Source organism: Hippoglossus stenolepis, chromosome 14 (genome assembly GCF_022539355.2).
Source record: "Hippoglossus stenolepis isolate QCI-W04-F060 chromosome 14, HSTE1.2, whole genome shotgun sequence".
Taxonomy (NCBI): Eukaryota; Metazoa; Chordata; class Actinopteri; order Pleuronectiformes; family Pleuronectidae; genus Hippoglossus; species Hippoglossus stenolepis.
In genome coordinates, this window is record NC_061496.1 from 18,001,144 (window position 1) to 18,025,785 (window position 24,642).

Below are 24,642 nucleotides of genomic sequence, written 5' to 3' on the forward strand. Positions count from 1 at the left end.
TGGTAAGTTATAGATTTCCATTTGCAGTAGTAACAGCGTCATGGTGGCTTACCCTGCTGATAGCAGCAGGGAGGCGATGCCAACACTTTCTCCTCGGGCCTGTGAAGAAAGAGGGCGATGTGATGAGAAAGAAAAGCAAGCAGGATGCCGTGTGGAAAAAGAAGAAGAGTATCATCTTATAGTACTGTACAGACATTATCCTTTATGCTGACAAAACAAAATCTAGCGATATTGCATGGGGTTAATTAGCAAAAAGCAATATTTCATGGTGAGTTTCACTCGTAGCTATTGTCATATTAAGTACAAGTGTATTCACGGATGAATAATACAACAGTGATACAAGTGGGAGATAGTAAATGTGGGGAAAGAGGAAAGTGGTATAGCTGAGTTGAGGTGGTTACTGACATCAGCAGATTGTTGATTACAGCCAGATGACTATCCATGTAATCGTTCCTCTAATTCTATCTGTTCCATTATCCAAAGACACGTTCTTTGTCTGCCTGCCTGCTCGGAGAATGACACGCGGCACTGATCACTCACGTCACTCCGAGGCACAGAAATAGTCACGATTGGTACAAACACCAGGCTTTGAAAATGACACATAGCGCGCTTACAGCCGCTTGGCTCTCTGCAAATAACTACGAGCTGCACAGGGCCGGAACAATATAAATCAACACACTCTGGGCCACACCCACCTGAGAGTCGGCTCCAGCCATGGGTAATCAGAATGGACTACATGCAAATCGCTACGAGGATGGCAAACAACTGAAAAGAAAATAAGGAAACGGCAAAAAAACAATACAAGGGGTAAACACAAACAATCAAATAAACACAAGACGATACAGCATAATCCACATCAATCACAAAAAGCTGGGGGGAAAAACACAACAGTTAGACGTGCAGGTCAGTGAGCTAAAATAATAGACATAGGAATTAAAGCAGAGCAACAACAGAGAAAAAAATACAAAAAAACAAGATTCACCCACTTTTACCTGTTGTCGACACCTACGCGCTGAAAGATACAATGAGGAACACACACACACACACACACACACACACACACACACACACACACACACACACACACACACACACACACACACACACACACACACACACACACACACACACACACACACGGGCTGTACCTCTTGCAGCTGTAGTCGCACTCTGCTGAAAAGTCGAAGCCAGTTGGCTTTGGCTCTGGCAGGACCAGGCTCCAGGATTTCTCTCCTTGGGAAACTAAAAGAACGATTGAATAAAGACCAAAGTTATTCATATATATATATATACTGAAATGTATGCACTGAAACTATGACAGAATAATATTAGTATATAGAATAAACGGGCAAGCCACTGAGTTTTCACATGAGTTGAGTAACGTTGACAGTATGTGGATTTATGTATTTTCTGCCTCTCTGAAGTTGTTACGGTATGAGCTGTGTTCACCTTGGAACAGGAGGCTCCTCTGTTTTCTCCACAGGAGCTGGAGGGACGCCTTCTGCTGCTGGAAGCTGCTCTGAAGGTTTGGGTTCCTCCAGTGCTAACTCAGGTTTGTGTTCGGGTTCCAGGGGTTTGGAGTCTGGGACTGGAACCGGTATAGTGGTTGCAGGAGTGGGTATGGATGTGGTGGTGGACATATCTGGCTGTGGGAATGCAAAGGGAGTTTTAGTCGAGTCTGAAGTGAAAGGTGGTAACATGTCGTCCTGTGAGGCCGGAGGTAGACCAGGAGCTGTGATCGGAGGCTGGATTTGATCGTGGGCCGCCGGCTGCTGCTGATGCTGATGCAACGACGCCTGCTTCTCCAGCGGCGGCCTGGGGGAGGACTGACCATCAGAGGGTGGCATCAGGGTGGGGTCAGTGCTTGTGGGTGTGGGGGTGTAGGGCGGTTCCTGGGATTCACTGAGTGTGCCGTCAAGCTGATACATATCTTCATCCTCCTCATACGGCATCTCCTCCTCATCTTCGTAGTTGTACTCTCCTTCCTCCCCGTATATGTCTCCCTCATCTTCATCATACAGTGCCCCCTCCTCCCCTCCGTCTTTGAGGTAGGCTCCATCGTCGCTGTAGATGGCCTGGGGATCTTCACCCTCCCAGCCCGGGGAATCCTCTTTGCCGCCGCTGACCGAGGAGTGGCAGGAGTGGTAGGAGTCGTTTTCATCATAGAACTCCGAACCACGCAAGCTCCCGCCGTCCTCGGGAACAAACTCCTCGCTGAGCTGCGAGCTGCCTCGACTCAACTCGCCTGATGAGGCGTAACGACTGTCCGTGGGACTAAAAGAAGGGGGGAGATGCAGAATGTTACACACCCACACAGGTTTAAAACTAAACTAGTGGAGTTCCCAGAGTTGCACATTAAATATTTTTGCTGACACAGTGACACTTTAGGGTCTTGTGTTAGGGGCCAGGGAGGGAGACCATTAACCAATAGGAAAAGAGGAGTAACTGTAAACCAACCAATCAGGAGACTTACAGTAAGGGATCAGATTAGAGGTGTTTCTATGTAACTGCAAGGGGAACCATGTTTTTAGTTATGGGAAAGGTTACAATGGATACTAGTTCACAAATTAATACAGAAACACACAGCATACAGAAGCAGATGATTAGAAAAGAGATATTTGAGAAATGTATGATATAAATAGGCCTAATCAAATGAAAGAACAGGAACCTGGCAGAACAAAATCAGTCTTTCTGCATATAAATAAGTGAATATTATTATTCCCTATGACGTATGAGGCTATTAAACACTGAGACAGACCATGAGTCAGTACGAGATTTAAGACACATAACACAATTTCTAACAAACACACTCACACAGTATTGTTTTGTCTCTAATGATTACAGCCACGTCGGTTCAATAATGCATAGTGCAGGAGCCATAAAGGAGAAAACTGTATAATGGCTTTGGGCTGTGAGCCACAGGGAATACACACGTACGGCTGAATAGACACATAGACATTCAATTACGACACCCCTGTTCCCCTCTATTCATCACCTATCTCCCTCTCATCCAACACAAAGACCAACACTGACAGTGAAACGCTTGCATAACGCTCTAAATAAATGTCTGCCCTCTCTCTCAGAAGGGAATAAAAAAACATGAAGAAGTGAAGAATAAAGAATCTGTCTTGGCCTCTCTTCTTTAGGACCTCATCATTAGGTCGATGTCCTCCTACTTTCTCACAAGTGGAAATTAAATGTGTATAATTACCATGTATGGGACGTCCAGAATAAGACAGGGCCCTTCTTAAAGTCTCACATAGAGTAACAACAGGCTGCCACAACAACAGATGCACACGCAGCGGCGTCCCCATGACATCAGAGGACATCAAATGAACTTACATTACAGAGACTTATTCTAACCATAACCATAATTGCTACTTGCCTAACCTTAACCTTAACTTAAACTTCAAAATTGTATTCACCTTAAAAATGTATTGATTTATGTTATGGGGACTTGCTTTTTGTCCCCATATAAAGAAGACAAGTCCCCATAATGTGACTGTGTAAACTAATAAATAATATCTGGACCAAACACACACACACACACACACACACACATATAGACACATTGGTTCAATCACTCACCCACACAGATAAACAGAAAACTGCACAGAACTTATAAGGGTTCAAAGATGGAGAAAGACAAGCATGATACATTACTGGTGAGACTCATTTGTAATTCTTCGCCAGGCACACAGTAAAGATAGATGCAGGACCAGTAGTTTTCTTTTCAAGAAAATATATATAATATATACATATACAGAGATAGGGCAAGAGCGCATGCATGCAAGCACAGCGAGCGAGGAGGACGGGACAAGTCCACCACTGACGTCACAGCGAGACGGAGTCACAGGCCGGAGCAAGAGGAAGAAGAGGAGGGGGAGGATTCGGAGAGGAGGTACAGAGACCCACCTATCGGACAGCGAGTGCCTACTGTCTAGTGAATACTGACGACTGGTGCGCCGGCTCGACCCCGAGCCTGAGTCGATATCGCTGCGATCGTTGGTGGCAGAGTCTAAACTATCATAGCGTCTGGTAGGAGGAGCAGGGAGGGAGGTGGGGGGGAGGGAAGAGGTGGGAGAGGAGCATCAGTAGAGCTCAATGCAAGTCGTTCAAAGAAAACCAAACTGAGCCTCTGCAATATAACGGAAAAACGGTGAAAGCCTCACAATTTTTCAAGTCTCAAAACAATAGTCAGGTGCATGTATGGAGGAAAGACCCCAACTGGGCTCATGATGTTAGGGTCACCCACCCAGGTCTGATCAGCCTATGGTGAACCTCACTGAGCAGAGGGTGCCTTGTGATCAAAAGGGCGAAAGACCAGATGGCGCTAAGGTACACAACTTATGACATGTCTCTAACAGCCACTGATGGTCACTAACATGCACTGTGTTAGCAACTTATTATCAAACTAGTGCAGAAGACCTTCAAACGTACTAGGGATATTCACCATCTTTTCCTATGTTTTAAATTGACTGAAGCTAATATGAGGCTTCTGCAGCCTGGTCTAATAAAATCAAGTGAGTATATTCCAGAGCTACTGTCTTTTCAGTGTTATGTTTCAGTCCTCCCACTGCAGCATCCCAAGAAAACACTGTGGGAATACAAAGAGGTAAATTTGTGCTAAAAAGACTTTGGAATATCCCCACTTGATGGTGTACCATGTCACCTACATTGCAAGAGATTCCTTAAAGGCCTTTTATGAACAGTGGGAATGTGTTTTCATATGATACACTGTTCATAAAGATGGATGATACATCTCCACTTCCCCCTGTCCAGAAACGAAACTTAAAAACATGCACATTTGGAGCCAGAGTGTGCACAGTAGGGATCGAGACACGGACATCAAGGTCCTGCCGGTACATACACTCGACCAAATAATGAGTCATTGTCAGCTGTCGATCATTTTTATAGCCTCAAATAACGAATTAAAACTAGTTATCAGAAAGAGGAACACTTGAACAAACAGTTTGATAAGAACGTCTTAAAATGACAGAAAACATCTTTGAGATTATCTTTTTGATGCTAACTTTGACTTTTTAGTCCACTAACATGGAGGAGACTGGATTTATGACCTGTACTGGAACCAGCCACCAGGAGGCGATTAGGACACTTTGGCTCAGGCTATGGTTCATATGAACACCTGACTGTTGTCTTAAGACAGACTTGAAAAATTGTGCCCTTATCCTTAAAGTTTCTTTCACCGAGGTTAGGCACTTGAAGATTTAATTCACCCATTTGAAATTCAAACTTTCTGTTTCAGCTTTCGTGAGCAGTGCATTCATTTGATTTCATCTGCCACCATTTAAAAACATGTCCAGAAATCATCATATATACTGTCATGTCCTGGAATTAACTAATTTTCTGCAGAGCAAGTTAGCGCAGAAGAGATCACATGTTCTGATCACATGTTCTGATGCTCACAGACTCGACATGCACACACGCAGTAAAGAATAGCCACAAAGGCCCACTTTCATACATGACCTGTATACAAGAAGTGTGTGCCCCAGCATGCTTGTATACACTGAGGCCAGGGTTATTCTCTAGAGGAGGAGAGCATAGTGGGACAACATGTTACCATGAACAAAACAGTGAAACAGAACAAGGCCGCAGGGTCTCAACTGTCTCGGGGCTAAATGCTAGACTCCAAATGGATTCATTCAAAAAGGAAGACTTTGTTCAAGAGGGGGAGTGTGATATTACATTTTCAGCATTAAACAGTTTTGTCCTTCTGGTGTTTTTCCTTCCTGTCTACCCAAAATAAATCCTTTCTCCCTCTTAAATTTGCTGATTCATTATGGTAATCTCATGGGTGCACATAAACAATTAGAAAAGGAACCACTCTGCTTTAGTTGTGGTTGTGCAGTGGCTGAAATGTGCGTGTTACCTCATGGCTCGGTGGTCATAGGCCAACTCGTGGATATCGTCATTGCAGGAGTGTCTTAATTGCTGGTTCCTCATGGGATACTGGTGCATGGACGCGTTGGGCTGAGAGGTCGTGTAGAACGGAGGCGGGATGCTGTTACTGGTCTCGCTGCGGTAGTCGCTGTCCCTGTCGTCCACGGCGCTGTCGGGGTCCTCGTCTGTTCACACAAACACCAGTCAGTGATCGGACGAAACGAGGGGGCGAGATGAGAGTGATGGACAAAACAGTTGTTTAATGTTTTTCCTTTTTGACAAAGGTGGGATTCCTGGAACAATGTGTATAATGTCAGACTGGGTGTCACTGGTGGAACAAATGCAAAATTGACTTTTTCCGTCGAATTTCTATTTGCATTTCTTTTTGAAATTTCTTTTATTCTTATTCATGCACACATGGCATCACATATATTCACACATTTAAAGTGCATAGTTAAATAAAAAACAATTAAAAAAACAGAACAACAACAAAAAAACAAACAAACTAATAAATAAAACAAAACAAAACACTGACAGTTGTAAATAGCGTAGTGTTCTTAATGGGTGTACTTCAATTCATAAAGGCTCAAGGCAAGAAATTGTCCCAGTTCCCTTGTAGATCATATTTGAACGTGTTCTCCAAGAAAGAAAATAATGGAAGCCATAATTCTTCCAGAAAAAAAATCCCCTGCTGTGTCTTTCAACATTAAATATCTCTGAAGGTAAATGTTTTTCATATTTGGTCCAAGGAAATTTATTTTTCCAAAATAGAAGTTTGCATTTCTTTGCTAAATATGTTTTGATAATTAATAGTCTGAATTTATTTTCAAATTGGGCATATCATTTGGTTAGTAAAAGCAAGGGTTAAGGCTATCAACTAATTTTTGTAATCCTAGCATCCCGGTTGTTACTGTGCTCAACATATATCTTCAACAATCACTACAGATTTTATTTTATTGTGCCTTTATTTAATGTAACTCGTGCAGCCTGACTTTATATATCCACTGGGAGAATATGGATCAAAGCAGAAAGGAAATTCAACACACTACACAAGATCTACTGCTACTGCAAGTCATTAGCAGAGGAGCATGAAAGAAACTTAAACCTACTTTGCTGATCTCCCCACAGACTCCAATTACCTGCAAGGAGATGAATGGTTGGAAAAAACTAAATTAGGTTTGGGTTACAAACTAAACACATCATCATTTCACAAATCCATGTAAACAAAGATATAGAGAAGTAAAGCAGGGGGAGACAATTACCATAAAATGCAAATTTCAGTGCAGAGAGTTCATAAGTGACGTAAATCCAGTGTGTGAGTGAAGAAAAGTACAAGGTCTTTAGAGAAGCTTTTTTTTTTTTTTTTAAATGCTGTCGGCCTTGATGCTGCTAACTAAGAACAGAATAGAATTACCACCCTGAGGTTGTGTGACTCTGCCAACCAGTGCAGTTTCAGTCTACAGTCATGTTTTTCCAGACTCATATGAGGTCACCGTGACCTTTGACCACTTCATCTAATCAGTTCATCTGTGAGTCGAAGTGACAGCTGGTCAAATTTTGACGAAATTTTCGATAGGCAGACTTTAGATTTCATTTTCATGTTCAAAAGGCCTAAACATGTGTTATGAGGCCGCTGTGACCTTAACCTTTGGCAACTATATCATATCAGGCAATCCGTGAATCCATGCGAACATTTTGGCCAAATTTGAAAGCATTCTCTCATGGCATTCTTAAAATAACATGTTCACAAGGCAAACAAGGGTTTCGTGAGGTCAGGGTGATCTTGTTCTTTGGCTACCAACATCTAATCAGTTAATCCTTGAGTCCCAGTGAATGTTTTTACCAGATGTAATGAAATTTCCTGATATATCACGTTCACAAGAACATGAGGTCACCATGATCTTGGCCTTTGGCTACCAACATCTAATCAGTTAATCCTTGAGTCCAAGTGAATGTTTGTACCAAATTTGTAGAAATTCTCTAAAGGTGTTTCTGAGATGTTGTGTCCATAAGACCAAAAACAGGTTTTGTGGGGTCGCAGTGTCACACCAAAATCAAATTAGTCCAACTGAATGTTTTTGTCCGATCAAAGAAACTCCTTCAAAGAGTTCTATCATGTTTACAAGAATGGGATGAATGGATGTATGTACAGACGGACATACAACACAAAAACATAACGCTTCCGCTCCTCCAACAGCCAGTAGCCAGAGGCGTTATAAACATTCTCGTGCCGTATCATCTCTGCACACATATACACAAGCATCTTGCCACCAACCAACCCGAACCCTCCACCGATTTGTATGCATGTATCAATCTGCTCCCTGTGTCACCACCGAACAGACGGATGGACGGACAGACAGACAGGGTGATGTGTGTCTGACAACCCAGCATATGTCAGCTCACATGCATTACACATCTAGCACCTCTAAGTCATTGGAGTGCTCAGGCAGGCCTGCATGCGTGATTCATCACATCAGCTTTCCTCCCTCGCTGCACTCATTCTCTGCCTCATCTATCAGCCTCATTTGTACCTCGTGTCTACTCCTGTTCTCAATAAGTCAGGGCGACGGAACAGAGGGAGTAAAAACAGGGAGGCATAAAAAGGACACAGCAGGGAGAGTACAGAGGAAACTGCAGACACTCACAGCACTGTGTGGTTGGTGCGTGCAGCGGCCGCTCCTGCTCCTCCTGATAGGCATACTGAGGAAAAAACAACAGGAGACAGGTCAGAAAATGCACTGAGGTAAATCACTTTTTGTGCTGTTATGGGCATCTATTGAGAGTATGAAAATTCAAAAAGAGAAGGGCTATGAAAGAAAGCATGATAAGGCAGAAGGAATAAATAGATGAGGAAACACACATGACGGTGCAAAGAGAGTGATTAGAATGTCGCAAAGTTCTTACATCTTGATCTCTCATGGCGTTAAGTTGTTCAAGTTTCTTGGCCCAGTATCTGGCCTCCTCCTCTGGAATGTCTGCAGCACACAACAAAAACACTTAACATCACACTCGGCTCCGCAAATCAAGCACCTGACATATGAACATCCCTCTCTCTATATACAGTAGAATAGATTACTCTATTGGGAGAGACCATGATCAGGTCCAAGCATAATGATCACTTTAAAGTGTGACTCAACACCAGGCTAGAAAACAGTGCTTTACTGCCCTGTCTGTATTACTGGGTGTGTTTAGGTTTAAGATAAAATACAATTATCCTCTATTAGCCCCACAACAGGGACATTTATCATGTTGCAGCAGCAAAGAGACAGCAGCAAAGAGGACAGTCAGAAGACATCATTAAAAGTAATATATTCATAAACATACAATATAAGCACAAGGATGTATAAAGAAATAGAAAATAGAAATGACATAAGTGTGCTTCGTAACCACACCCTGCAGTGATGTTGTAGGCTTGAGCACAGTCTTATACTCAAAAACAAACCTTACTCATTATATTGAATAAGAATGGTATGAGGTAGCAGCAGCCTTGCAAGTAGTGGTTATACTGCAATAAATACTAATAGTGGTAGGAATAGTATCAAAGGTAGTGTTAGTACTGTAGAAGAAAAGTATTTGTAGAAGAAGTAGTATCAGTGATAGTAGTGCTACTTATGGTCCTGATTATGATGGCGGTAGAGAGAGAAGTAGTTGTACTACAGTAGTAGTAGTACTAGTAGTGACAGTAATTGTTCTTTGCCATTGTTCTTATTCAATTGAAACTCTGAATAAAAATGTTATATTAAAAAGAAAACACACAGAACAAAGCAGAAGGTAAAGTCAATCAAACATCAACGTAAAGGTCAGACCGAGTGGCAGTTCAAAGCGGATGTCGAGCAGCAGCCGGTGAAAGGTCGGGTCTTTGGTTCCACAGATCTCGTTCTCAGCCATGATCACGTTGGAGTCCAGCGTCAGCCACTGACCTGGACCCTCCTGGAAATAAAAGTGGAAAAGGAACGTGATCGGGACAATAAATAAACAGGCCCTTTAGTCTATGATTGTAGTCTGTCATTCCTGGTCTGGCTCTACACCTCTGTATAATGTAAATTACAAATGAATGAACAGAAAACAAAATGGGGATTCAGTCTGATCATCAGGCCGTGGAAAAGGGCAGATTTCCACACAGTGACGACAAGAATCCAGGAAGTCATCGTGATTGGCTGCTGTCCACCAAGAAATATAATTTACTAATACATGCATAAAACACAACTATTTCAAAATACAGTATGTGGCTGAAAGTCATGAGATCACACCAATAATTAGAAAAAAAGCTCAAAGCCCTCTCAGGTCTCACATAATGGCCTTAATCAAAGTAAAATGAAAAGTGATGTGTTTTTCATTTTGCAATTATTCATCTCTCATTGCTGTACATGTACAGTGTGGCCAGTGAAACCACATATCGGAGCCGAATAGACAGAGGGAGTGGCAGTGTACCTCATTGGACTGCCGTATGCTGTGCAGGGGGATCCATACGGTGCCCACCATGGTGTCCCAGATCAGCCCTTTATTCCACACCTCAACTGTGAGGCCCAGATCCAGGCGGTTTATTTCACTGTGAGGCAGAGAGAGGGAGAGGGGGGGGGGGTTGAGAAAAAGAGAATGTGTTAAGAAAGAAGAGAGAGAAAATTAGACAGAATGATATAAAGAGCTGAGGAGAGACAGGGTTTAGAACAGAAATAGAGTGTGTGCCATCAGGAGCTTCACTTCAACTCGGTGATGAATACACACTGTGAGGGAGATGAGTCACTGAGCACAAGGATGGAGAGAGTAGGTGATCGTCAACCAGGTCGCTGACAAGATATAAGAGGGAGCGAAGACCGAACAACAACAGATACTATTTCTGTTTCCATCATGGAACAGTCATGGACAGTAAACACCACATATAGATTCATCAGAAACGTTTGTAACAGTGAGAATGTCTCATCGTGCTTTTTCTCAAGCCCACTCCTGTTGTAGCCAAACCGAGCAACAGCCTCTGATATTGTAATGATTCTTTTTATCTGTACAACTACAAAATGTCCAGATTATTTAAAATTTCCAATTTTCCCTATCAATTTAAATTTTTTGTAATCTATACAACCACTGATATAATCAGAATGAAAAAAGTGCATGTGTGTGTGTGTCTGCTTCTTATATGTACACTATGCATGTGCCTGTGTGTTTACTTAAGAGTATTTCTGTACTTTTAATGATTCTTTTTTTAATCTATTTATATAATTTCCTCAACATATGATCATGATGATTAATGGCATCATATCTCCACTTGGACCAATGTCTTTTCTCCTCTGTCAAAGAATGTGGTGTTATTTTTGTTTAAAATTGTGATTACCATGCATTAAACTGTGGCAAGACAAGCCACGCTTATCTGTTGTTTTTGGCAGATTTTTATATAAACTCTTTGGTGGATGTTCTGAAGTTCTGAAGTGTTCTGAAGCCTGAACTGGGAGAGACCCTCTCGACTGGGTGCGTGAACTCTGCTGGAGTAGCTCAAATAGAGCTGTTATGTCATCTCCCTCTTCAAAGGGAGAGAGAAAGACGAGAAGCAAGTAGAGGGCAAAAATAGGAGGAGGCAGAAATGTCACAGCTGACCCTGTGATGCACAACATCTGTGTACTAAAGAAGTGAAGCCTGAGGTGACATCTCTATTTGTGTGAATTAATATAACCAATTATTTGATAAATATACACAGAAACCCTGTATATATATAAAATATGAACCATAGACTAACATCTGCCAGCTGATAGTGTTGTGGTTATATGTTTATTTATTGGAATTATACCAATATAAATATAAGATCATAACTTCAACAGCCAACATATACAATTTTTTGTTTAAATTTCACCTCTAAAAACCCACCTATTTAGTCTGGCTTTTATGTATTGTTTTATAATTTAATGTTTTTAATATTTATCTTATTCTATTTTTTAAAAAACGATCTTTGTGGTGATTACATATATTTTATTATCTTAACTTTCTTTTTTGTTGTCTTCCATATTATTTAGCTTTGGGAATGCATATATTAAAATCTAAATGGTTTTAACAGATTTTTAACATCTTGTGTTTTGTCAATCACCTGTAAAGCACTTTCAACTGCATTTGGCTTGTTTGAAAAGAGCTTTATAAATTGATTGATAGATTGATATTATTTGCACAAAAGTTGATTTAATAAGAGTTTCACTCAGAGTTTACAAAAATGTTAAAACTAAAAAGCTGCTCTGATAGTGAAAGCTGGAGTTAAAGTAAACAGTGAGCTTCATACTTAATAACGTTGATGCAGCAGAACCAGAGATTTTGACTTTTTAATTCCATACATTCTTCTTCCTCTATAAACCCTGGCACCACCATTACCCACAATGCAATGTATACATTTTACTGCCTTACTTTAGGGGGACAAATTCAACAGGAAGCAATGCTCCGTTGACCTGAGAAAAGTCAAAACGCTCTCTATATCGAAAAACAATATAACCCCATTCATAGTTTGTGGGTCCAAGTGAGGATACATTTAATGGGAACAATGAGAGAAAAAATAAGAGAGGTCTGAAGAAGAGGGAATATGGTAAAAAATTGTGAATTAAAATTGAGTAGCACTGTCCCCCATTTAATCCCCTAATAAAAAGTCAAAGAGGAGGACATGCAGTAAAGAGGGGAACGACATGCTGAGTTAAAAGAGGGGTGGAAGACGGAGAGAAAGAAAGAAAAGAATCACTCACAACATGAAGTCCTGCTCCCAGCACGGCTGACTGCCGCGCACAGCGATGGTGGTGCTCTTAACATTCTGCACCTTCAGGGTCACGTATGTGTTAAATTTCTCTGTGAAAAAGAAAAAGAGTGTTGGTTAGGCTATACCAATGAGTGTGTGTTTAACAGCATTCAGCGAAACTAAATAAGATATGGCTGATCTCCCGAGGTCGAAGGCCATTACTCACCTTGGGGTCCATCAAGCTTGGCTTTCTTCACTGTAAACAAATTGAGAAAAGAATGGAGAAATTAGTCTATGGAAAGAGTCAGAAATATATGGCACCCCTCATGAAAACACATTTAAATTCACTAAATCCAGATTCTTTTTTGCCACTGCAACAAATTGGACACAGTCATAAATATCAGTCTCCCAAGCATACCACATTTTTTCATCAAGACGCATGAATTATTGTTTTAGAAATTAACAAATATGTTCAAAATCATTGTATGTAAAAAAAACAAAAAAAACTGGATCATCCCTGGGATCTGCCTCTGCACCAAAATTGAATGCATCCTTTCCTGACCCAGTTTTGTGGTATTTCGACAGTTAGTTTTTGCAGAATCCTGCCAAATAATAGACAAACGTAGACGAAAACATAACCTTCTTGTCGAAGGTAATTATATAAAGGTAAGATTTCACATTTTTATGCTCTGAAGCTCTGAGCGACTCCATGAAGGCTCGTCTTATGCTTAGTGTCGTGCGACTCTACCCTACAGTCCAGACAGACCACTGCCTGTAGCTTGTGTGCAAGTTTGTCTGGTTGGTGATTGACAGGCGCCTGGCATTTGAGAGAGAGAGGGAGGAGGAGGAGGAGGAGGGAGAGGAGGGGGTGGTGCTCTTCTCAACCCTGGGACTCCGCCATCCTCTTTGGGCAGAATGCCAGGATCTCAATATGAAAGACTGCATCTGTTCTTCAGATTTCAGGGTCTATGAGTCACAGGGGGCCAGGAGGGCAGTTTGTGCAGGTGACAGTGAAAAGGTGATGCCAGGGGGGAGAGTGGCCATAAGCCTCTATGATGCGTGTGTGTGTGTGAGTTCCTGCGTGGTCGTCGACAGGGGGTGGTGGATAAAAGGACTCCTCAACACAGGGACCTCTGGAGGAACCAGACTGACTTTTATAGCCACAGTGACGTCAGGAGCCGTTCCATTATTCATTCAATCCTGCACCCTGCTGATGCCCAGCGTCCCCATGTTCTGCAGTGAGGCATTAATATTCACAGCTCTGCTTTTTAATCCCTGCTGATTGCCTCTTTTCACTGATGTTACATTTAGGGAAAGAAATACAGCAACTTAGCATCATTTAAAATCGATCTAATCAGGCCACAACAAAAAGCCCTTAATAAATCCTCTGAGTGTGTGTGTGGCTGTAAGAAGAATGCTTTCAAAATGTATGACCTACAGTCCAGCTGTTTAAAATAGGAGCTGAATATATAAATATAGACTCCCACTTATTCAATCAAGAAAAATTACAGTTGCAAAAGTGATGCCGATAAAGAAACACATTCAGAGTCGGTGACAGCCGAGCAGGTATGATAATCACTGTGGACAAATTTGCTTCTAAAAATAGCCTAACCCCAGCAAACCCCCTTGGGATCCTGCTTATCACTTAAATATCTCTCTGATTCATGAGGCAGGTGGCAGAGTACAAGGTGCGGTGGAGCATATGTGCTACTTATCCAACTTCAAAGTGAAATCCCCCTGCTGGTATTAAAGCTGCTGTCAGGGGCAGTCACGCCTAAGGGGGTACAGAGGGTTCATTTCGGTGGAAGTACCGAATATATACATTTGTAAAAGAGACATTCAAATGGATTATTTCTTTGCTTCATACAGACAGTAAGTGACAGATGCATCCTCAGCTGCACCCTTGCCAACGCTGCGCCCTCCTCACCATCAGCCAGTCGTCAGCTCTCTCTCTCTCTCTCTCTCTCTCTCTCTCTCTCTCTCTCTCTCTCTCTCTCTCTCTCTCTCTCTCTTCTCTCTCTCTCTCTCTCTCTCTCTCTCTCTCGCTCCTACAAGCTTCCCCTGCCATGTGGCAAGTATGCACGTGTGCTCCCTTTCTATCTCTTTCGCTTGTGCTCCATTAATCTCTGTGTGCAGCCGGATGCGGGCAGAGCGCGCTGCATCCCCAACACTAAAAATAACCACTTCAGTGTGACAAGGGTGGGGGGTTTGCCGGAAAAGGGGGGTGGGGTGCTCACAGCTCACAGGCATGAGACTAAACCAACATCGCTGTGGTTACAGAAAAGAGGAGGGAGGAGAAGGCAGTAGGTGTAACATATTTTCTGCAAATCGTGGAGTCCCCACAGCAGTAATTACAGGACCTCATTTTCTCTTTCTTTGCTGGAGGAAAATTGGACAAATACTTTTACTGATGCCCGGTGCAGATAAGCCTTTTTTTAGGTTTCAAACAGGCCACATCTCAGAATTAGACACCAGGAAAAACACTAAAAACCTGTAGGCAAGAGATGGACGGAAAAAAACTTCTACAGATTACGACAAAAAAAGGAGAAACGATGGAAGTAAAACTGAGAGGTCATTACAGCGCACTCCTGTCTGCTCTGCTGGATAACATTCAGTCACACTCCTGAACAATACCTGAGGGAATACTGTGTGTTAGTGATGCTGATTAGAGTGTAACTGTTAAAAAAGTACTACGGTCACTGGTGACTGCACTCCTCTCATAAGCACTAATTCACGTCTGCTAATGAAGAAGCTTAACAATCAAACTTAAGACTTTATAGAGGATATAAACAGTATGTAATGATGTTGCCTTTGCATCATTAACCACATAATATGAATGCTGTGTTTTAACTACTATTGATATTTACAATAAATCCAGTTGTTCCTATTTCCAGAATCACAATAACTCTATTAACTTCACCAAGGAGGTTATGTTTTCACCCCACCCTTTGCTTGTAAGCAGGATTACCCAAAGTCACTGAAATGATTGGTGCCCAACATGGTGGAGGGACAGGACACGGGCCAGGAAATCAACTTCTTGGGAAAAATGAATTGTTTGATGAGAACAAATCAGACATACTTATGGTGTTGAGATTTAAGAGTTTGTACAAATTGGTGCAGATTGTCCGACTACTTCCTTTTTCATATTATTTTTCTATTATAAGAGCTAGACGGACATGTGTGGGATGGTTGGGTCTTGGCAGAGGTATGTGCTTCTCTGAGTGCCATAGTAGTGACAGTAATATAACACTGTTTTAAATGTAATAAGACAACAAACAACAGAGGCTAAGGATGGTTTGACTTGGTTAACTTATATTAATTTATAGTGTCTGACAAAGGTGACTACTTTTACCAAGGTTCTCAATGATCTGATCACATATGTTAGAAATGCACTCAGTAGAGCATGTATCGCCACCAAGGCCCAACAGTCTCTGTAAATCAAAACAAACTTACAGCTGAAACCACTTTACATTTCTCAGCAACACATTGGTGGTAGTTACAGGTTTCTAGCCCTGATACAGTGGCTGAACAAAGCCTGCACACCTAAACCAAGTTTAAATCCACTAGATACAGATTTCTATTGATACCAACTCCCTAATTATGTCTGAATTGTTTTTGCGTAAGATTCTTTGACAAATCAACGAAAGTGTTGAAAAGTTTTTTTCCGCAGAAAGATCCTGGATCTGTCCAAAATTTGAAAACGTAACCTTCTTGTTGGAGGTAATTATATTAATGCAAAAAGGCGTAAGTAATACAGACGTCTGTCATGGTTTGCTCTGTTATACAGTTGTAACGTGTGAATTGACATCTCTAGGGATGACAGTGAATGGAGAGCTGTCAGATCTGAATATGCTTATTCAGCTTGTGTGACACAGGCTATCATTTTAAAGACTAAATCTAACATCACAAGACGTGGGAGCAGAACATGCACAGGCGATGTCACATCACTGCTACTGCAATGTTCATATCAGCCTGTAACCCTTTCACCAAGGTGAACACCTATACTCATCATCCTCTTCATAACTTCATTCTGCTCACAGCCACAGTGAAAAAATATAATATCAATATAAACCTAGCTGCAGGCCTGCAACAGAGAGTGAAGGAACTAATGAGAAAATGCCAGCAGAGACCTAAAATACCATTGGGGTTGCCATGCCAACAAAGCTTCAGGACATGAAGGGGCCACCAATGAGCCTGAATCTCAATCCTGACATTGGTGGTATCAGATGGTGTCAACACACAGAAGCTGCATCTTCATTAACACTTTAAGTCTGCTCCTTTAGAGGAAGTGTAAATAAAACCTTACGAGGGGGGAGAATTTCTAACCATAATAAATCAACACATTCAGATTCTTCATAAAATCCTGAATCTAAAGCTGTCTTAAGTGGTTTAAACTTCCGGGTTCCCAAATCTGCAGCTGACCAGGCGTCATTGAGGTGCTCGGAGGAGATCCGCTGCATGATAATAGTAGGCCTCTTTAATTCCCTTGACATTTGCAGAAATCTGTCCACCCAGTTTTCCCCTTGACATTTATACGTAACAATTTATGTTATACCTGACAGCAAAAGAATCCTGATTAAAATAAAGTGAATTTTGATAAATGGAGGTCTTCACTCACTTGTCTGAAACTCCTGATACAAAAATGTCAGTCAGACCCAAATCATAAATCAATCAAAAACAACACAACTACAAATCTTCACAGGTTTACACTAAATGTAGTGTAAATAGCCTATAAATGACATTTAAAGGTTTGTAACCAGATTTTATTGGGGTCCAGGTTCTATGTCTCTGCCAAATAGACTTAACTGAAAAAATACAAATACATCAGTGACTGGAGAAAGATATTTGAAAAGAAGTCATTGCACGACACTGTTATAAATCAGGCTTCTTAGAAGGAAACCAAAACAACCATTTGAAGAGTCTTGAATTGTTCAAAAGCACAACAGACTGTTTGTTGCTGTAGAGCTCAATGAATAGGAGAACGATAATTTTAAAATCTAATCTAATCTGTTGTGAAAATCCTAATGTAAAAAAAACCTTTATATGCTTCTTTTTTCGCACATTTACGGATGAAAACCGAGGAGACGTCTGCACCAGTAATGACTTGTAGTCATGAAACACATGCAGGCACAAACTGCGAGTGGAGCAACCTACATCTGGTTTTACCTTGTTTGACAGCGGCTGCCAGAAAGCATACACCGACACCATAAATCGATCCTTAAATGTTGTAGTGATCCCAGGTTTGGTGAAACGAGCCAGGGCAGGCAGGTCGTGCTCATGGCTGACAGTGGGAGTGAATATCAGGGTAAAAGACAATCAAACGCTATAGGTGATGATGGGAGGTATTCGCCTTATTAGTGAGATGTGCGCGAAATAAACTGCAAATAAGATTTATGAGCGTAATAGCTAATCCCCAACAGGGATGGATGCATCCTCACAGGTCAACCCCTCCACAAAAAGCCGACAAGATGCGACTTGGATTTATTTAATGTGGAGGAAATCGAAAGCAAGTCGTGCCAGATTATTGCTCATTCGTTTCTCTTACCTCCAACACACAGCAATGACATTTCTTATGAGCGCCTTTGGCACCGGGTCCAGCTTCTTCACCAGCTTCCTCCACTGAGCTAATCTGTGCGGCAGCGCAGCCGGGGAGAGGGTCGCGGGGCTGCGGACGGGTAGAAGCCTGCCGTCGGCAGCAGAGCCGGGGCCTGGCGGGGCTCGTTCCGCTGCTCAGTAAATCAACTCTTCACTGTTTCAGGCCGAGCTCCGGAGTGGTAAACCCGTCTGTCCTCGTTTTAGTGGCGCGTCTGTCCAAATCTGAGACTTTTCCGCCGACCACCTTCTCTCTCTCAGCTCTCCGCTCCCCAGCACTCAGCCATCTTGTTCAGCTTCAGCACCACCGCCGCGTGGACAGCTCCTGGCAGTGACGTCAGGGCGGAGGTCTGTGGTGAGACTCCCCCACCAGAGTGTATGTGTTTGTACGTTTGAACGAGCATCTATACGACATCTATTCAAGAGTTCTTCTTAAGCTCCTGAGACTTTACACCTTTTATCTCACCACTATCTCTTTGGGAATATTGCAATTCTTCTTCAGTCAATGCCATAATATATAGGACTACGTTTTGGAGAATAAAAAGAAAGAACTAGTTAAACTTTCAACCACCTTGCAAACAATGACATGAAAACCACTTGCTGATTATCAAGTGTTTGTCCTTTGCTTTTCATGAAGGGTTTAAAACCACAACCTTCACTCAGGAGCAAAATAATGTCTTTAAACTTAATAGAAATAATAATGTGACATTTGTTGTGATAATTATCAAAATTGACTGATATGGAAATGTTTATCTTAATGTATTTTTTGGCCACATCTTCCAGCCCTACTTTGAAAGAAACAATAGAACTCCAAAAGAAAGCGGACAGGGCAAGAATTACTGGGCATCAGTTAGTTAAAGAAAATTCTTCTTCTCATACATTGACAGCAAAAGTGAAAAAAAGAAGCAAGGCGCGCGCACGCACGCACACGCACACACACACACGTTATGAACCAACTGATTAATCAGGGGGCTAAATAGATAGATTAACCAATGATGAAAATAATTATAGCCCCAATATGAGGTGATGTAGGTGGGTGATAATTAAGCAGATGGACTGTTGGTGCTTATAGAAAGACAAAATATCATAATTAAATGGTAAATAGCTGTATTTATATAGCATTTTCTAGTCTTGATGACCACTCAAAGCACTTCACAGTACAGTTTTTGCCATTCACCCATTCATACAGTGCATCTATGTGCAGAAATTTCACTCAATCACACATTACTTAGAAACCAAGTACACTTCACTGCCCGCATTATGGGAGACTGGGATCACCCTGACGACCTGCTAGTTGTTAGTGGACGACCCTCTCTACCGCCTGAGCCACAGCCACCCGTAATTGGCGCAGGATATCAATCTTTGAGCCTTGGTCTGACTGAGTGAGTTTCTCATTGACAACATCTAAATCAGTCTCAATCTTTAAATTCAGTGTAAACTGTGTTGCATATTTAAAACAGATAATCTGAATGTCAATTAAAAGACAAAAAAACAAACAGATACACCCTTTAACTCTGGTCTAGCTTCGGCTGTGGGCCAACAGCTCCCCCTGCTGGTACACAACACCCTTTACAACTTTACAGTCCTCAGGGTCAGAGCACCAAAATTATACAAATGCACATTTTACCTTAACGCAAGTTCTTCTGGGATTGGATCTAAACTTAAGATGTGACATTTTAAAAAACAATGCACCAATGACAATTAAAACATTTCAAGCTGCACACACACACTCACCCTTTTGTTGGAAACATTTTCAATATGGTTTAATGAACATTTAAGAAAAATACAAATATATAATATTCTGACATGTTTATCTGCTCATTGATCCCACTACCTGCCATCATCAATGTAAATTCAAACATGCGCAGTAAACCAGAACATTACATTTTCAATCACTTCCAGTTTGTTTTTTCATGCAGTCTAAATAACACTATGTACACCCGCCCACCACATACCTAATGACATTTAATGTAAACTGATTATTAGTCTGGCCTTATTGGACAGCTCATAGGGCCGGTGAGCAACTGTTGATACAAAGCTACACAATAGAGTTAGGGTCAATCTAAATTTACTTATGGCATCCGAGAAGGTAAAATTACTGTACATTACATTTAATGAAATTCCTGAACTTTAAAAACCCTTAACACCACCCCACAGATTTATATTCACAAGAAAAATAATGTGTGTGAATACACACATTCATAAAGAAAAGTTATGTGGTGTTTTGAAATGTTTGTACCCTTGTCTTCCCTATCCTTGAGATAGCCACGTGCGTTGTTGAATGGCACTAGTTTGAGCTAATACCAGATGTCCATCACCTGTCGCTCTGCTGCAGGAATCAAAGGCTCTTCAGATGGAGTCTCCTCATAACTTCTCACTGACAAGAAAATAGTCCATTCACACGGAGAAAGAAGACGACATTCAGGGATACAATTTAAATATGGTCTTCAAAACTTGAGAGCTCAGAATTGGAAAAAGGATAATCATGATAGACAAAGGCCCAATGATAGTGTGCGACTTTTAATAATGTTTATTTTGACGTGCTTCTTCTCTCCTGAGGGTCTCTGCCTCTCTGACTAATCAGAGCTACAAAGTTTACAATAGATACTAAATATTTTGGAGTAAATTCAAATTTTTTATCTACCTGACACTTGAACATGATGGTTAAGTTTAAGTGTTTCTCCAACTTTAAAACAATTTAAACAGTGAGGAAATGTGTGGTCACTGTATACTACACAGAACCTCAACCATTTTTGATGATGATGAAACATTTAAAAACTGCCAGTTGAATAACCTCAGGGTTGATTATCGTGCTGGAATAGCTGCATGCGTGCACAAATTAAGTCAGCAAAGCATGTCTGTGATCAGTAGATGTATCAGTGGTCAGATACAGATTAAATGCACAAGTCTGGTGTGACACACCCATGGTATGTATGTAAAAGAGGTTTCAGTTACCTGTCAAGATGAGAGAGGACCTCACAAAGCTGGGTAAGCAGGGCACGGTGCTTGTGTGGGTTTCCCTCCAGCGCGCCACTGAGACAACTCAGGTATGAGTCCAGGTTCCCAAGAGAGGCTGTCTCACCTGTACCTGTCCAGGAAAAAAAATATCTTTACACATTATTGAATATTTGATTTTTCAAATGGAAAATATGTAATTTATGCACTAATATAGCAGTTCCTAGGACAGTACAGTTTTTAATTACAGCCAGATATTTAAAATGAGGAGCAGACCAGTCACCTAACATTATAGGCGTTTTCAAAATGAGACATTAAACTAAATGAACCTGGCATGAAGACATAACCTTTATCAAATATCATGCAGGAGTGACTGCTTACCTGGCAGTGGGACTGATGAGAGACTGTTAACCAGCGTGTGTTTAATGGCCAGTAAGTGTTGCTGAAGAGCCTGGGTGCGCTTCTCATCCAGCCCCAGTTCAGCCTCCAGGCGCTCTTTGGCGTTGTACATGTCCTTGATGTGCCGCTGCAACACTGCGTTCTGCTCCTCAAACTCAATGTTGGCCTTACGAAGCCGCCGCAACTCAGCCTCTCGAGCTGAAACGGCAAAGAGTGAAATAAAAAAGATTTGATGAGAAGATGAGATTGTGTGTTGGTAGAATTGGAACTGAAAAAGCATTACATCGATGTGATCACCTCTCTTAGCATGATGTCCAGGCGCCACCTCTGTTAATGTCCTATTAGTATAATAGGTAATGGCATAATTCTGCCCTAGCATTAGTACCTAGCCATGCTGAAAACATGCCTTGTGCTTTATTTCTCATGTGATTATTTCCATTTTCAGGTTTTTCCTTACCTTTGTTCTGGTCAAGGAACTCCTCTGTGAAGATAGGGATGTCAAATCTGCTTGGGAGGTCAGAAGCCTGAAGGACAAAATGCACAACTTAGCTTTGTGCAATTTACTCTATAAAAATATTGAAGAATATGTGGTGACAAGTTAGTGTACCTTTGGTAAAGATGACCCTGAACTAGTACTGATGATGACAGATGGAGAGTCTTCTGAAAGAGAAAACTGTATGTCCATAATACAGCTCAGATGGAACAGAGAAGTTGAATAATAATATACAGTATCTTGCCAGTTGCCCTGATGACGGTGGTTATTTTACAGGTAGTAACTAATGAAAACACACATGCACAACAGTAATCAACATGACAAACATTAGTTGAGTAGAAGTCAGTGTTCACCTTTCTTGATCCTTTTGTCTTGTATCTTAGCAGTGGTGATCTGATAGGCCTCAGTCTGCTGATATTCCTTCAATTCCTGTGCATATTGCATCTTCTCCCGCTCCGCCTCGTCCAGATAGCGCTGCCGGTACACAAATAATGTTCAGGGAAAAAATCGAACTTACTTAATGACACATTCTGGAATTTTATTAATATATTGTTTTGAAATCTTGGCAATTTTATCATAAAAATTTTGTAATTGCTAAAATACAGGTGTTTAAAAAATAACACCTTCTATTATATTCCTGACTTGATTTCCATGAGTCATCATGGATTCCAACAGGACCAGTAAGAAAGTACCTGGTGCACTGAATATACTGTGTCAATATATATATATTTTTTTACTCGAAATGTTACCTGTTTGTCATTTGGCGCTAAACGTGTCCACTCTGCTCCGAGTCTTTTGGTGATTTCGGGAAAAGGTAAGTCAGGGTATCGGGCCCTCATTAGTTCCCGCCGCTCGTTCAGGAAGCGCACATATCCTGTTACTGGTGCCTTAGGACCATTTGGTAGCACCTTTTTTCTTTTCTTTCCCTTTGGCCAGCCTCTCTTCTTGGGCTACAGAGAGAGGAAGAATGACACTCTGGTGAGTGGAGAGGCTTGTCATTTGTTTGGTTTGTAAATGTGATGTTTAAACATGTTGAAAAACAAATTCAAATTTCACGTTTCGTCCAACCAACATCCCATAATGAAAAACATATTCAATGCCCTATAGAACCAACATGTCTGGCATCTTTGCTTAAATAATTACAATTAATAAATCAGTTGTTCCAGCTGTACTGCACACACTGATCAGTGTAACTTCGGGGTTCCTGCAGGTTTCAAGGACTTTTTTAGAAAAAAAATGAAGGAAATGTAAGATATACGTCAAGTACGACAGAAACCACATTCTTCTATTTTAAGGCCATTTAAGAGGCTATGGGTTTAGTACCGCTGATCAATTGTGTACCATTATACTGATAATGATTTTTTACTGTCAGCTCCCCATTATATACTATAAAAAACACTACAAACATGTATACTATTTATATTTTCCCGTGAAGTCCAGGGGATGGGGGGAGTAACATGCTTAAAGTAAAACCAGGCAGAAAGGAAAGAGGGAAGCTGATACACAGAATAATTGATATTGTATTTACATATTTATAAAATAAACACTTGGTTCTATTGACTCCGGGAGTTGTCGTGAAGGCAGAGAACGTGCATTCAGTCAACCTCAACCCAACATTAGAACCTTTATGTACGGTGCATTATTCCAGAACTGCTGCAACAAAAGAGTGACTATTTGTGCATAAAGTAAACAACACATGTCCTCAGATCTGTACTTTGAAAACCTGACAGCCTTATTGCCGCATAGAGGAGGCAAAGTCTAAATGATTTGACGTTGACCGTGGTCACCTCCTCTTGGGTCTGGTCGGCTGAATGCGAGGCTCTGAGCTGCTGTGAAGCATCACCCTGCTCCTGTTTGATCCCCCCCATGGGCTTCTTCCCGAGAAACCGACTGTGTTCAGGCGGAAACTGGCCTTTATCCGCTGGGGTCGTGCCTTGGTAAAGTGTCTGTGCAAAATAATATAGGAGAAAAAGATTTAAAACAAGAGGCGAGAGATTGTTAATTGTGGTATTACTGTCCCCGCAGCTATTCCGCTTGGTAAGCTAACCTACCTGCTAGCTGTTCACACACACACACACGCACACAAAAAGGTAACACAACACACTCGCTCTCCCGAAGGAACAAATATTACACAGCAAAATACGCAATTTTACTTTAAAGTACAAACTACACACTGGAGACGGTTGGAGTTTTTTAACAAGTAGTTGTACTTCTTATCTAAACCTTATTATTACTCACCGACAATGAAGTCCTCGTCCAAACAGGAAGAGAAGACTGCCTGTTATCTGATTGGTCGAAACGGATACTCCTGATTGGCTGGATGGCTGTGAACCCCTCCCCCACTCGTTCTACTAGTTCGATACTTTAGGTTCCTCTAGTTTTCTCTGTTAAATAACATCCATCACTTATGCTCCACTGATGATGGTGCATCATGTGCGAACAAATGTTCATGAAATCCCTGGAACTGACGAAAGACTAGAAACACATTTATTTTCTTATTATAAAATATTTCAATTTACTTGTATTATATTTTACTTTTATTTTTGAAAGGCTTCCATTTTTATACAATGTTTGTTAAATAATACTAAAGTGCCACATGTTTTAG

The 24,642-nt window shown here is 41.3% G+C and overlaps 2 protein-coding genes across 2 annotated transcripts in view; both read right to left on the minus strand.

The window, feature by feature from the left end:
- Positions 1-18,732, minus strand: part of unc13a (unc-13 homolog A (C. elegans)) — a 49,025-nt gene extending 30,293 nt beyond the window's left edge. The window contains exons 1-12 of the mRNA XM_047343048.1: positions 18,144-18,732; positions 12,825-12,854; positions 12,609-12,708; positions 10,333-10,450; positions 9,708-9,831; positions 8,806-8,876; positions 8,547-8,601; positions 7,011-7,040; positions 5,891-6,086; positions 1,450-2,274; positions 1,149-1,242; positions 53-99 (exon numbers count right to left, since the gene is read on the minus strand). Of these exons, the coding sequence (XP_047199004.1) occupies positions 53-99; positions 1,149-1,242; positions 1,450-2,274; positions 5,891-6,086; positions 7,011-7,040; positions 8,547-8,601; positions 8,806-8,876; positions 9,708-9,831; positions 10,333-10,450; positions 12,609-12,708; positions 12,825-12,854; positions 18,144-18,165 (1,712 nt within the window). The 5' untranslated portion in view covers positions 18,166-18,732. The remainder of the gene's footprint in view (positions 1-52; positions 100-1,148; positions 1,243-1,449; positions 2,275-5,890; positions 6,087-7,010; positions 7,041-8,546; positions 8,602-8,805; positions 8,877-9,707; positions 9,832-10,332; positions 10,451-12,608; positions 12,709-12,824; positions 12,855-18,143) is intronic.
- A 1,204-nt stretch (positions 18,733-19,936) lies between these two features.
- Positions 19,937-24,364, minus strand: hmg20b (high mobility group 20B). The gene is made up of 9 exons (XM_047343245.1): positions 24,276-24,364; positions 23,825-23,983; positions 22,787-22,987; positions 22,391-22,511; positions 22,152-22,204; positions 22,002-22,068; positions 21,527-21,742; positions 21,146-21,278; positions 19,937-20,567 (listed from the first exon to the last, which is right to left on the minus strand). The coding sequence occupies exons 2-9, from the start codon at positions 23,903-23,905 to the stop codon at positions 20,555-20,557; spliced, it is 885 nt and encodes a 294-aa protein (XP_047199201.1). The 5' UTR covers positions 23,906-23,983; positions 24,276-24,364; the 3' UTR covers positions 19,937-20,554.
- Between the last annotated feature and the right edge of the window lie 278 nt (positions 24,365-24,642).